This window comes from Pelophylax lessonae (assembly GCF_965119305.1).
Source record: "Pelophylax lessonae genome assembly, chromosome: 5".
NCBI lineage: Eukaryota > Metazoa > Chordata > Amphibia > Anura > Ranidae > Pelophylax > Pelophylax lessonae.
The window spans coordinates 89,656,472-89,671,021 of record NC_138772.1 but is presented as its reverse complement, the minus strand read 5'-3'; the positions used below and the strand labels follow the sequence as shown (position 1 = coordinate 89,671,021).

General features: G+C 40.0%; 1 protein-coding gene across 9 annotated transcripts in view; it reads left to right on the top strand.

The window, feature by feature from the left end:
* PARD3 (par-3 family cell polarity regulator) overlaps nt 1-13,557 on the top strand; it is a 901,610-nt gene extending 888,053 nt beyond the window's left edge. For all 9 annotated transcript variants that reach the window (XM_082258262.1, XM_082258264.1, XM_082258261.1 and 6 more), the window contains one exon: nt 13,145-13,557. In XM_082258262.1, coding sequence (XP_082114388.1) covers nt 13,145-13,511 — 367 coding nt within the window. In that variant the 3' untranslated portion in view covers nt 13,512-13,557. The remainder of the gene's footprint in view (nt 1-13,144) is intronic.
* Nucleotides 13,558-14,550: the final 993 nt, after the last annotated feature.

Here is a 14,550-nt window from a genome sequence, read left to right as displayed (position 1 = left end):
TATGTGTGAACCCAGCCTAAGTCTCCCGCATTTAGTTTGTTGGGATTTATTGGCTGTGTCCACAAGCAAGTGGTTGGAACACTGGCAAATATAGATAGGATTGTATAGTTAACATATATGTTGTTTGGATGCCACTTATTTCCTCATACCGCTGAATGCTCTTTTGAAATTAGAAGTGTCTTTAAAAAGCCAGTTTCATTCAGACCTGTGATAAACATTGTCACTTAGCGAATAAAAGTTTGTTTATTTGGCAAGAAAGGCTCCACTGACTTATGATATATAAAATGAGTACAGAAAAAGTAGGGGTGGCACTGATCTCCAGGTAAGTGTCCCTATTCGAAGAAATGTATCCAGTTTGAGCCTTGGAAGAAGTAAGTCTTTAAGGAACAAAATATTGATAAAGTAATGTATTACACAATAGAATACACTTGTAAATTTTTTTTTTTTTTACGGTATGGTCATAAAGATCAATCTCAATAGAGATCACCTGAAATGGTGTCTTTTAGGGACACATCATTCAAATCTGGTACTTGTTGTCCTTTCTTCAGTTATATTCCACTTGTAGATAGCTTGTATTAATAAAACAAGGTAATTTATTCAGATTTAACAAGCCATTCTTCCACAGCCTCCCAAGAACAGGATCTGCTACCAGACCCCATACTAATGGATCATGAAAAGCAGAACTGTTTAGTTCATTATCATCTCTGAAAGGGCCAGATTTACCTTTACTTTGGGAATCATCAGGCAGGATCCAGATCCTGCACCTACTTCCTGAGTTACTGTTCCAGATCGAACATGTTTTAGTACATCTAGGTACCTATATAGCTGTATTTATGAACTTGGATGTATGTCCACCTTCTGTCTCATTTAGGAAGCCCATAGATGAGTCTTTTTTTTTTTTTTTAGTTCAACCATTAGGTTGAACATAAAACAAGATCACTTGAATCCCCCATCCACACACTCAAAGTGCATGGGGGGAGTCCTCCCTGCTGATCTTTTGTATTCTGACATCGGGGGGAGAATTTCCAAACAGTCAAGAGTACACAGATCAGTGCTGTTGGGTAAAGCTGTTAATATTCAACAGGGTGGCTGTACAAAAGTTGTTCAATTGTACAACGAGCCTGCCCATAATTGGATCGTAACTTGGCCAGGCCCTTCTGAACCAGATTAATTTTGATCCATGTATGGTCAGCTTTAGATCAGCCCTTGATACTGCCACTAGCTACAAAAAAGTTATTATGTTGCAGCAGGCTAAGTGAGTGATCACTGTGGAGGGGAGATTTAGGCCCCTTTCACACTATCTGTCCGTCGGACGGATTCCGTTTTTCTTAGCGGGGGATCGAGCCGCCGATCCCTCGCTGAGCAGCAGGAGGACAGCTGTGTCTCCGCGCTGTGTGCGGAGACACAGCTGTCAGTTCCCCATGCATCTCTATGTGGGAAATCGGATGGGAACAGACCGTCGGTCCGTTCTCATCCGATCCCATCCGATCCACTAGACGGATGGAAAACAGGGTTTCCATCTGTCCAGATTTGACAGATCGGATCGGGTCGGATGTCAGCGGACATGTCTCCCCTGCCATTCGATGCCCTATAGTAAATGCATGGGGGGACCGTTCAGATCTGCCAAAAAAATGGACAGGCGGATCTGAACAGTCCGCCTGTGTGAGAGGGGCCTTAGGAAATCCTTCTTCCTGCCTGCAGTATTTCATAGCTGGCATAATGGATGTCACGCGCATTACTAATTCTATCTCCATCCCTCAGAGAACATAAAATCAAACTTTATATTTTATTCAATAAAATTACTTTTACAAGTGTCACTTTTTTGTGTTTGCATTTTTATTAACATATTACAAACACACAAAAATCATACTTGTTACAGTTTTTTTATTCAATAAGACGTAAAGGTTGATTTTATGTCCTCTGATTGCATGGACTTATAATTAGTAATGTATGTCACATCCAGTATCCCCCATCCACACACTCAAAGTATCTTGGATAAGAAATAATATTTACCCTCAGGTGCAGAGCTAAGACTGTGGAAATATGGAAAACCTTCTGTTGATAACCTGTTGCCTGCAGCAGGCTGATGACTTCATTCTCTCAGAATGCACCTTGAGAGAATCAAGGTAAATTCTAGGTAAATTCACACTGGGTACACTTAACTGGGGCTCTAGGACTAATAATAGTAAAAGGTAATACGTTTTGAAAAGATGATGCTGGTTCTGTATATTTTGATATGTTAGGAATTTTTTTATGAAGGTTGTAATGTTACTGTTAGGTCTGCTTTAAAAGTAACTCTGTTGTGAAAACTTATGTCCAATCAAAATTTCCACCATCCGGTAAAACCTCTTCCACATATGTTTGTGTTTTGTACATATGAAACTGAAAAGGCTCACGTCCACTTAAAAAAGGAAGCTAAGCGAGAGTCCTCCTGACTTTACAGAGAGGGTGAAAAAGATAAGCACGGATAGTCACTCAAAGCATTTAAAATCAGTGATCCAAGGAATTTTTATTAAACATAAAGCTTTCTCTATTGAAAGCCAAATGCTTGGAGGTCACAAAGACAACCGCCTGACTACAAATATTGGTCTGTAGCTGGAAAAATGCATGCGTCTGCACCAAGAGTGCGAATTAGCCAGTTTTCATTTCAAACTAATAACTTTCTTCAATTAGATTCCAGTAGAAGTCCTCTCACATTTTCTTTTTTTAACAGAACACATTTCAGTTTTAAGCCAGCATTTCATTGCAATTCGTCACCGCCAGCAAGCCTTTGATCCTAAAAGTTGTACAATTATGGTAAAGTTTTCCTAGCAGACATTTAAAGGAGATGAAGACGGAAAAGAAGCATAAATCTTGGCATTGTGCTGACCCATAATATGTTCTGTAAACACTTGATTGTAAGAGGTAGCTGTTTGCTGAACGAGATACTGTAACAGCTGTTCCTGAAGACATAATGCAAGCAGCAAGAGCACAACTTATGCAAGGAATGCACTCTGTCAAACATTTAAGCGCATTAGTGCAGAATTAGCTAGAATACAGGATTCTACTTTTAGCACTGACATAAAACAATTTCTGTGAATTCTCTATTGCACAGAAGTATTAGCGAAATAAAATACTGAAAAATATATTTGCTGAGGATGCTGGGATAAAACAAGATGCAGGCCTAAAGTGAAAGAGTGATATCTGGTCTGAATCAGAAGAAGACATGATCTGAGGTCCCAAGCTGCAGAAGGCCACCAAGTTGGCCTTAAGTGTTTTATTGTAAAACAGCTTACATAAGTAATGCAGTATGGGTTCGTCTGGGATGGGCAGCTACTCTTGACTCTCAAATACAGGTTGACTTTGAGTCAATGAAAGCCATCACTGATGTCTATATTGGCCAGCTGTGTTGCATTTACTGAAGATATCCAAGGTGCCATGTCTACTAAAATGGATGCATTCGGTGACCACAACAAACCTGGAATGTGTTCCAGTGGGAGGTCAGGATTGATGTCAGCAATGTACCTCCCTGATTCAAAGCATGTCTGCAAAACGGGTCAGGTCTCATGTATTTGAGGTCGCAATCTGACCAAGATGACTTGTATGATGATGTTTTTTATTTAGTTATTCCTTACATTTATACATAATAAATACAATCGTGCAATTAATAGTGACTTCACAGGGTAGATGTACTTTTGGGCACTCATCCTTTTCTACCTACCACACCCCCACCAGTACTTTGAGTATTTCATATATACACCAATATATCATATTCAACAGAAAGTCGCTTCCACATCATGTCAGTCTGTAGATGCTTTCTACTAGGGGCAGTGATGTGCAGCACAGAGAATGGAGATAATGAGGATTGATAGGTGTACATGGAATAAGAATAGCTTTACTGGGCTCTTATTTAAATTGATTTTGTATAAAATATATTGTCAGTATATTTAGTATCCACTGCTTTACATTTCCTAGAAGGTCTAGGTTAGAACGGCCCAGAGTCAGTTCTTCTAGAAAGCAACCTGGGGGGACCGAGCTACAACCTTAATGCCGCCGCAGTAAGCCAGAAATACTGCAATTTCTCAAAACAGTGCACCTGCCTGTAACTTCACAAGGAACAATGCACATGTAGTAGGCAGTTGGTGTCTGATGGGGCCTTGCCAGTACAGTACAAATAGGTCAACTTCTCCGTGCCTATTGCAGTTTTTTAATGTCAATAAAGGGGCCAAAGCCTTGCCTAGAGCCCCATTCTGATTATATATTTCTCTGAAGTGGCCATGTTGAACATTTGTTCTTCATTCCATATTGGATAAAAATTGTACAATTCCTTCTTGCCTTTATTGGCATTGCCCACAGGTCTATTAAATCTTTTATTTAATTAAATTGTGGGAGTATTGATATTGTGCCAGAGGGTTCACTGTTGTTTTTTTTTTCTATCCTTTTTATTATTGTAATATATGCCCACTACATTGTATATGAAACCTCTGCAACTGCTCTAGGCAGAGCTGTTAAATTTTTTTTGGAGCTGCAGTAGATTATGTTGCTCATTAAACGCTCACTGCATTTAACTGTTATCTTAATTCATATACAGTAATGAAAATATATTGATATTATACTTGGATTAGATGACCAGCTGATCCGATTCCAATTAGCAATATGATGATCGAAGGGCTCTAGCTGTAATGAAAATTCACTAATGCCATGTGATCCCCAATTAAATTAAAGGATGTCAATGAGAATGAAATGAGTCACAGGGCTTTGCCTCCACGCTGTCAAATTCATATTATTCACTTTGCCACACTCAGGATTTACCCGCAATAAAAAGTTGTGATTTTACGAGTTAATATTTAATTATATGAGGATTTCATGTAATTTTAGCAGAAATAAATGTAAACTCGACAAATACATTTAAAAAAAAAAAATTGCTGTACTAAAAAAGGGCATTTATCTAATAGATAAGTATCGTAGCATTTAGGTTTTAATGCAGCAGCATTGTATAAACTACTGTATATATACGAATTTAGGGATTTCAAAGGAAAGCTAAATATCTTTCATATGATACACAAAGGTTTATGTTTATGTATTCATGATCACCAGTCGTAAATTGAATTTCGCAGGACCTATATAAAAACAGATTCCCAAAAAACAATTAAAGTACAATAAAGAATATCTAAAACGGGGAAATGTTAAAGCCCAACTAGAGGAATTAAAACAAAAATCCTCCCTAGCAGTGGGACGTCAGCGCACTGTGAGAGTTAAATGCTTGTTCTGTCTAGAGGTTAAACTACATAATTACTTACCTTACAGACCCATTCAAGCCAGCTTCTGTTTTTGGGTGGAGCCTCAATGCCATCACTTAGAAAAAATGGTCTTTAGCTCTATATTGTATGCTTAGGAGACTGAAGAACCGAACGCAGCGCTGGAGGGACCTTGATAAAGCAAGGAATAAGGTAAGTATTTATACTTTGTGCCCCTAAACATAAGTATTTAAAGCGGAGTTCCGGCCACAAAATCGACATAACCGATTTTCTGGCCATCCGCTTGCTTTTCTTCACCTGAAAAGGAAATGGATAGTTAGGATTTTTTTTTTTTTTTACTTACCTTGTAATTGTAGAAAGATATACTCACCTGTCTTCCACTTCATCCCGCGGCCCGCGCCGTCACTTCCGGATTGCAATGATTCCTGGGAGCTGAACGGCATCGCTCCCAGGAATCAATGCGACGGCACCGGCCCCGCTCGTCACTTCCGGTGCGACACCGCATTCCTTGCTAAACAGCTTCTGGGCATGCCCAGAAGCTGTGGAGGAATGCGGCGCCACACTGGAAGTGACGAGAGGGGCTGGTGAAGGCGCATTCTGGGAGAAGAAGACACGGAAGAGGATTCAGAAGAGGATCACGCTGGCTTCAGCTACCCACAACAGAGATGGCAACGCTGGAGAAGAAATTTTAAAAGTGAGTATTTCTTCTTGTAGGTAAGTGCGAACCGGGACAGATCAGAGGCTAGCCATTGTGGAATGTACTAGCCCTGACTGTCCCGGGGGTATGTTTATTGAAATTTTTTTTGTGGCCGGAACTCCGCTTTAACATTTTCAGTACGGGGGGGTCCCTCTGTAGGGGTGGATTTTTTTTAAATTCTCAGATTTGGGCTTTAAAACCTCTGACAGGTAGGTAGTATTGCTGGCTGTATCCCCACCGGAGAGATTCTCTCTTTATTCTTCCTGGGGACAATTGCTATGGGGGACGTAATGTAATAGTAAAAATCAAAATATTACAGTCTAACAGGCTGCTTCTTCTCACTTTGAAGAAATTTTCTCTCACTTCCTCTTGTGTCTCTATGACTGGATGGAACAGACCCCCATTATCCGCAACAATAAAAAAAAAAAAGTTTTGTCCTTAGATGCACGTTGATGGTTTGTTTTTCCTTACTTTTTTCTTCCTTTTGGCGATGAAATCACATGGCTCCTCAAGTCTGGTTCAAGCTGGCTTCCTTTTTCACTTTTCTTTTTCTTGTATAAAGACAAGCAGTGGGGTAGCTCACCTGGTAGGTTCTTCTTACTAATTCTAGGATCCTGCCCCAGGCTTTTACCTTATTAGTAATAAGATCAGTGAAGACCATACCGGCTACTTTCAGATGTATTTTGAGCTTGCCATCGGGCATGTTTCAGTGATGTTATCAGTTTCTGCATCCAATCACAAATGTGGAGAGACTGGATAAACATTGAACTCCTACTTTTCATGAACCATAATTATGTGTTTTGTGTCCAGAAATAAAACCAGTTATCGAACAATAAATTAGCAAAATTGTCAGTTTCCCCAATAACATACAACAAATTGGGCTGTCTAGGCTGAACCCCAGTGAGGTAATTTGTCTCTGTCCATTATATACTGCTGGTGGAGATAAGTATATGTGTCCTCTTTCACCCTGCACCCCGCACCCTGTAGCAGTCCCACTACCTTATTTCTGCTGCTAATCAGGTTTGATAATCAAATGTATGAAGGGAAGCCTAAAAGTGTACCATCTTCTTTTCAAAATGATTGGGTGTTGAGGTAGCATGCTTGGGTTTTGGGAGGACTATTTCATCTTCCCTTCTTGGGGAACCCAAAGCAAGATTTTACTGTTCATTCTTCTAATCTGTGACTGTTAAAGACACACAACAATTAGCATTACTGATCATTTGTGGTCTACGCAATCTACAGCTATTTCAGTTAACCGTTTGCCGACCGCCGCACGACTATTTACTGCGGCGGTCAGCCCCTCACAGGCAAAGCGACGTAGGACTACATCGCTAGCCTGTAAGGCTCTAGGGAGCGAGTGCGCGCCGCCAGAGGCCCGCTCCCGCGCGGTTACGGGACCCCCCCCCCACGCGTGTGCCCGGCGGACCCGATGTCCGCCGGGCACACGCGATCGTCCGTTACACCGGAAGAAAGGCAGGCGGCTGATGTAAACACAGCCGCCTGTCATTCTTCCCTGTGTAAGAATGGAGATCACACGGTTCTACTATGTAGGACCGTTGATCTCTGTTCTTACACTAGAAGCCACAGCCAATCACAGTTAGAAACACGCCCCTAGGGACACACTTAACCCCTCCCTCTCCAATAGAGTTAACTCCTTCACTGCCAGTGTCATTTTTGCAGTAACAGTGCATATGTATAGCACTGATTACTGCAGTAATGTCACTGGTAACCCCAAAAGTGTCAAAAATGTCAGTCAAGGGTCCGATCTGTCCGCCGCAATGTCGCAGTCCCGCAAAAAAAAATCACTCGTTAAAAAAAAAACAACAAAAATGACAGAAATCTTTCCCTTAGTTGGTAAACGTGATAACTTTTGCGCAAACCAATCAAAATACGCTTTTTGCAATTTTTTTTTACCAAACATAGGTAGCATAAAACAAATTGGCCTAAAATGTTAAAAAATTTTGATTTTTACATTTTTTTGGGGGGGAATTTCATATAAATAAATGTGAAAAATATTGTTATTTTTGCAAAATTGATGCTCTTTTTTTGTTTGTAGCGCATGATCGAAAAATCGCACATGTGATCAAATACCACCAAAAGAAAGCTCTGTTTGTGGGAAAAATAGGCCCTGGTCAGGAAGGGGGTAAAATCTTCCGGGGCTTAAGTGGTTAAAGCCCACTTTTCTTTAGTCTTTAAAATCATTGACAAGACAGACATGGAGGTGTTTTCATTGCTAGATGTGACCCTGTTGGTTGGGATTTTCATTTTATTTCCCCTTTGTTTACACAAGGCGAATGAATAAGGGTAACATCTTAACATAGCACAAAAAAAAAAAAGCTTAAGGGAGGTTTGAATTCCCCCCCCCCCCACACACACACACACACACACACATTTGTTTCTCTTGCTCTCTGTCCTCACTGGAGAAATTTCACATTGCATCTTGTCACTGTGACGCACTCATTATAACAAAAAGCGTGGGGACATCTTCCCAATTTGGACCTCCCCTAAAAAAAAGAAAACTGACAAAGGTTCTAATTGTCCTCCCCCCATCCAAAACAAAGAGGAAATGGTTTGGCCCTATTTGAGCTTTAAACGCCATACGTTGTTTTTATCCCTAATACAGACAGTGATGGACTTGGTGAAGATTCTTGCACCGATTTCTGTGTGAAGTCTTTTTACATACAGAGGAATGCAACAGTATAAAAAAATATTTGTGCAGAGAAACCTAAAATTCTTTGCACATAAACACATTAAAGTGAATTACTTTTATCCAATGCCAACATCTGCTAATGCACTTTGTATGGTCGATTACAACTTCTGGTACTTTTCTCTACCTTTTTATGTCTTAGCTGCCATTAGCCTTTAGTTTTCTGGATCATGCAGCACTTTATGCTGTTACTTTGTGGATGTTGGTCAAGTAGCACATCTCTGCACATAATATAGACACCAGCTTAGTACGGTTTGCATGAATTTTCAGTCTAACTGTATGACTATGTGCAACAGCCTTGTCTTTTTATTTAACTGCCGGCAATTCCAAAGCAGCAGTTGTTTCAAAGACTGACCTTCATAGAATTAAAAGGTTCTTGGCACACGCTGTGCTTTCTATACCTTGAGGCAGTAACTTCAATGACCTCAGATCTACAGGAGTCCTCACACAGCCAGCTTCCTACAGTACTGAAACTTAATGTAGCTTGGCACAGCCGTCAGAAACAGCCCAGACACAACTGTCAGGAATACCACTCCTCAGAGGAAAGGCCGGGGGAAGAGACTCTTCCTGGCTGCTAGAAGTGGGTCAAAGCAAGGCAATCCATCAGACAGAGGAGTGGGGGAGACGTGGAGCTTGCTGGGAACAGTGAGGCAGTTGTCAGTGATGCTTCTTTGATATGAGACGTCCCAGCAGCCATGACGCTGGAGGACTTTATAGCCCATACTTTAGAACTCGTTCAACTTTTCTTTTCTGTTAAGATGAAAGCAGTAGAATCACTGCTTCTGTTCCCTGTTGTTGGATTTTCTTTTAAAGGGTTTAACTTCAAACATACTGTATTCATATAGGTGAGGGAGGATAACCATTTTATGGGTATTCTTCAATTATCCAAAAGATTGTCGTCCTTTTTTTATCCTTTTTTTCAGAATTTTTTTGTAAACAATAAAGAGAAATGCAGATCACTTTTTATATTGGATTAATAATAAGGATGGTTGAGGTGAAGATAATCTCTGCCATTCGTCAAAAAAAAACACTGAAAGCAATCTTAATATGATGGTGGTTGCTTAAGAAAGGAGATTGAGGGAAAACAAAGGCAGACACGCAGCTCTGTGTACATGGTGAATTATCTAACATGGCAACACAATTTAGTGGATAAAAGATACAATCACAGCCAATCAGAAATTAGCTTTCAATAGCATGTCTACTTTGTTAATTAGCTGTCATTGGTTACTGTACAACTATCATTCTTTTTATTCTGTTTTTAAAAAAGGTCATAGGATTAGTGAGCTGCAGTGATTCATAGCAACTAATGAAGTCCGCTTTTTTTTAATAGTGACCGCGCTTACACTGAAGGGTGATTTCTTTTTTGGTTTTGGCTTATTCTGTTACATAACTGTTCTCTCACTTTTTTTTCCCCTTTACATGCAGCATCTCACAAAAGTGAGTACACCCTCCCATTTTTGTAAATATTTTATTATACCTTTTCATGTGACAACACTGAAGAAATGACACTTTGCTACAATGTAAAGTAGTGGGTGTACAGCTTGTATAACGGTGTAAATTTGCTGTCCCCTCAAAATAACTCAACACACAGCCATTAATGTCTAAACCGCTGGCAACAAAATGAGTACACCCCTAAGTGAAAATGTCCAAATTGGGCCCAATTAGCCATTTTCCTCCCCACTTTAATGTGACTCGTTAATGTTTCAAGGTCTCAGGTGTGAATGGGGAGCAGGTGTGTAAAATTTGGTGTTATCGCTTTCACTCTCTCATACTGGTCCCTGGAAGTTCAACATGGCACCTCATGACAAAACTCTCTGAGGATCTGAAAAAAATATTTGTTGCTCTACATAAAGATGGCCTAGGCTATAAGAAGTTTTCCAAGACCCTGAAACTGAGCTGCAGCACGGTGGCCAGGACCATACAGCAGTTTAACAGGACAGGTTCAACTCAAAACAGGCCTCACCATGGTCAACCAAAGACGTTGAATGCACATGTTCAGCGTCATATCCAGAGGTTGTCTTTGGGAAATAGATGTAGGAGTGCTGCCAGGATTGAAGGGGTGGGGAGTTAGCCTGTTAGTGCTCAGACCATATGCCACACACTGCATTAAATTGGTCTGCATGGCTGTCGTCCCAGAAGGAAGCCTCTTCTAAAGATGAAGCACAAGAAAGCCCGCAAACAGTTTGCTGAAGACAAGCAGACTAAGGACATGGATTACTGGAACCATGTCCTGTGGTCTAAAGAGCCCAAGATAAACATTTTTGATTCAGATGGTGTGAAGCATGTGTGGTGGCAACCAGGTGAGGAGTACAAAGACAAGGGTGTCTTGCCTACAGTCAAGCATGGTGGTGAGAGTGTCATGGTCTTGGGCTGCATGAGTGCTGCCGGCACTGGGGGGGCTACAGTTCATTGAGGGAACCATGAATTCCAACATGTACTGTGACGTACTGAAGCAGAGCATGATTCCCTTCCCTTTGGAGACTGGGCCTCAGGCAGTATTCCAACATAACAGTGACCCCAAACACACCTCCAAGACTACCACTGCCTTGCTAAAGAAGCTGAGGGTAAAGGTGATGGACTGGCTAAGCATATCTCCAGACCTAAACCCTTTTGAGCGTCTGTGGGGCATCTTCAAACGGAAGGTGGAGGAGCGCAAGGTCTCTAACATCCACCAGCTCCGTGATGTCATCATGGAGGAGTGGAAGGACTCCAGTGGCAACCTGTGAAACTCTGGTGAACTCCATGCCAACGAGGGTTAAGGCAGTGCCCAATTTAGACATTTTCACTTAGGGGCGTCCTCACATTTGTTGACATTAATGGCTGTGCGTTGAGTTCTTTTGAGGGGACAGCAAATTTACACTGTTATACAAGCTGTACACTCAATACTTTACATTGTAGCAAAGTGTCATTTCTTCAGTGTTGTCGTATGAAAAGATATAATAAAATATTTACAACATTGTGAGGGGTGTACTCACTTTTGTGAGATACTGTATATATGTATAAAATTTTGTTTATAATTTCTTTACATTATGTTGAAAGATTACTGGTGAGAACATTATCTGTTGTATCCACAAGGCATAGATATTTGATGGATTTAGACACAATGACTGCTGATTTCTTGTTTATACAACTGGAAATTTTTCATGTATCATTGATTTATAAACAAGGTAATAGTAGGAGTATTTGTGACCAAGAACAAAACTAAAAACTGGGGCATAGCGGACTTTTGTTGTGCAACACGAACAAATCACCAAATTCCTAAATACAAATAGTCACTTTATTGATATTATAAGGATAAAAAAAAATGATTAGAAATTAGTTTGGTTTGTTTTAACTGTCCCCTACAAGAACTCCTCCTATCCCCTTCTCAACAAGTTTTGTGGAGGCTTCCGCTTCTTCAGGAGAGGGAACAGTGGATAGATCTAAGAAATGACAATATAAACATGGTAACCTCCAGTATTCACAAGGTCACATAATCATCCATATAGCCATAACTTTAATGTACTAACCAATTGAGATATATTCTGCATTGGCGGATCACCAACCACCAGACCAGGTATGCAGGCTTGCTCACCCTGGGGTTGAGTATGGCCTTGTAAATACTGGAGGTTACCATGTTTATATTGTTATTTCTTAGATCTATCTACTTCCTCCTCTGTTCTCTCCCCTGAAGAAGCAGAAATTGCCTCCCTTCTCCCTTTTGGATACTGGAAGTTACTTGTGGATTCTAATCCAGTTATGCAATATGTTGGTTTAACATTTATCATTAATCTATGGGAATAGGCGCAGTTCTTGTAGGGGAAAGGTAAAACCTACCAAATTAATTTATAATAATGGTTTTATGATTATTATGAGAATAAAGGGATTATTTTTAATAATGAATTAGGTGATTTGTTCATGTTGCACTACAGAAGTCTGCTATGCCCCAGTTTTTAATCTAGTCCTTGGTCCAAGATATTTTGTGGATGAGGTGCAGTTGTAGCCATATCCACCAACTATTGCTCAATTAGTATAGTAGTATTTGCAAAGGGTACACATTTATAGACCGTACTGTAAAGTATACATAAATGCCATTTTTTATATCACTTCATGATGCTATGCTGTTCTTATTTACAGAAAAATACCCGTTGATCCGCAAAAAGCACACTCTGCTCCTAATTTCTGTTGTTGGCTGAAAATATACAGAATTTTTGTGGACGAAGTGGTGTTAGTCCTGCCCAGTGTCTTTTGCTTACTAACCAGAGCCCTCTGACATAGAGCCCTAAATGTTCTGTAAGGGGTACATTTCTTGCCTTGAGATAACACATGAAGTGTGCACAGGACACGAGACAAGTCTGAATTTGTCAGGATCAGCAGGTTTTTTTTCTTTTGCACTTCTCAAACAGATATAACAAAATGCTTTTAATGTTATATTTAACAGACCAAATGTAGCAAATATGAGACGTTCCTTATAAAGGTTTACGTACACCTAATGCTAAGATCCCTTTTTTTGTCTATATGCAGGCAAAGTCGCAAAAATCCTAGCTCTGTTTCTCAAGACTCATGGGAACAAGCTTATTCCCCTGGAGAGGGTTTCCAGAGCGCCAAGGAGAATCCTCGATATTCCAGCTATCAGGGCTCAAGGAATGGCTACATGGGTGGACATGGATTCAATGCCAGGGTCATGATGGAAACCCAAGAACTACTCAGACAGGAGCAGAGGCGGAAAGAACAGCAGCTTAAAAAAAAGGTGTCTGAAGGGTCAGACAATTATGACTCAAATTACACTCAGTCTAAAGGTCCTTTCCGTCAAGACGTTCCACCGTCTCCGTCTCAGGTAGCACGGCTAAACCGATTACCGCAAGAACAGGGGAGACCCTTCTATTCCTGAGGAACACTGAACACTATTAAACAAATAAAGGCAATAATTATTTTCATGGAAGACTTTGTATTATTTTTAAATGAAATGGTACTGTGGTACACATCATGCTTCTTTTTAGTGCCTTTTGCAATACGGGCAAAGCAACAATGGACCTCTCTTCTTGTCTCCTTGCCCTTGTCTTCTTGGTCTGAAGTGTTATCCACATGGAAGGATGTTTTATGATAAGACAATCACTGGTGACATTTTAATCTTTTTCCCTGAAGATCATGTTGTTCAGCTGAGTTCCATGAAGAGTCAAGAAGTGACTGCCATGCTTTTCTTGTTTTGTTTTGCCATGTATCTTATTGTTTCTTTTTTACTGACATAATATATTGTGGGAATGGAATGAATTGAGGTTTCTACTCAATGGTTTCTTTTATTTTCTTTTTATACATATGTGGAACAGTTGACAAAAGTATTATTTTCTTGTTATCATGCAGCCCAAGATTGGTCATTTAATCATTTACACTACTCACTTTGTTTTGTTTTTAAGCTGATTATGTTTATATGTAATTTGTTATGTAACTAAAATGAAAAAAAAATTGTGACATATCCACTTTTTTACAATTGCCTTTCATCTCAACGAAATTTGTATAAAATGTTTGTCCTATCCATGAATACCCTTTAAGTGGTAGGTTGTACATGCCTGGATTTTATGTAAGCATTTTTTTAATTCTGGAAAGTATTTCACCATATTCAGATTTCTAAGGACGTTTAGGAATTTGTTGTTCTTTTTATTTAATCCCGCTTCTATACACAGTGAAGGCAGATCATTTGTAAGCTAAACCAGAATATTTCCTGTTTCTTGCACGCTCAACTATTACTAAGGAAATGATTGCCTTCGCAAGTCTTAGAAAACCCAAGAGCCATGGCACTGATGCTGAGCTGTAGCTGTCATTGCTCCACAGTTATTTAGGGGGTTCCTTCCTTTACACATTAAGCCTCGTTCATAAAAGTGTCTAGTTCATGTTGCCCATAGAAACTAGTTAGAATATATCCTTAATGATTC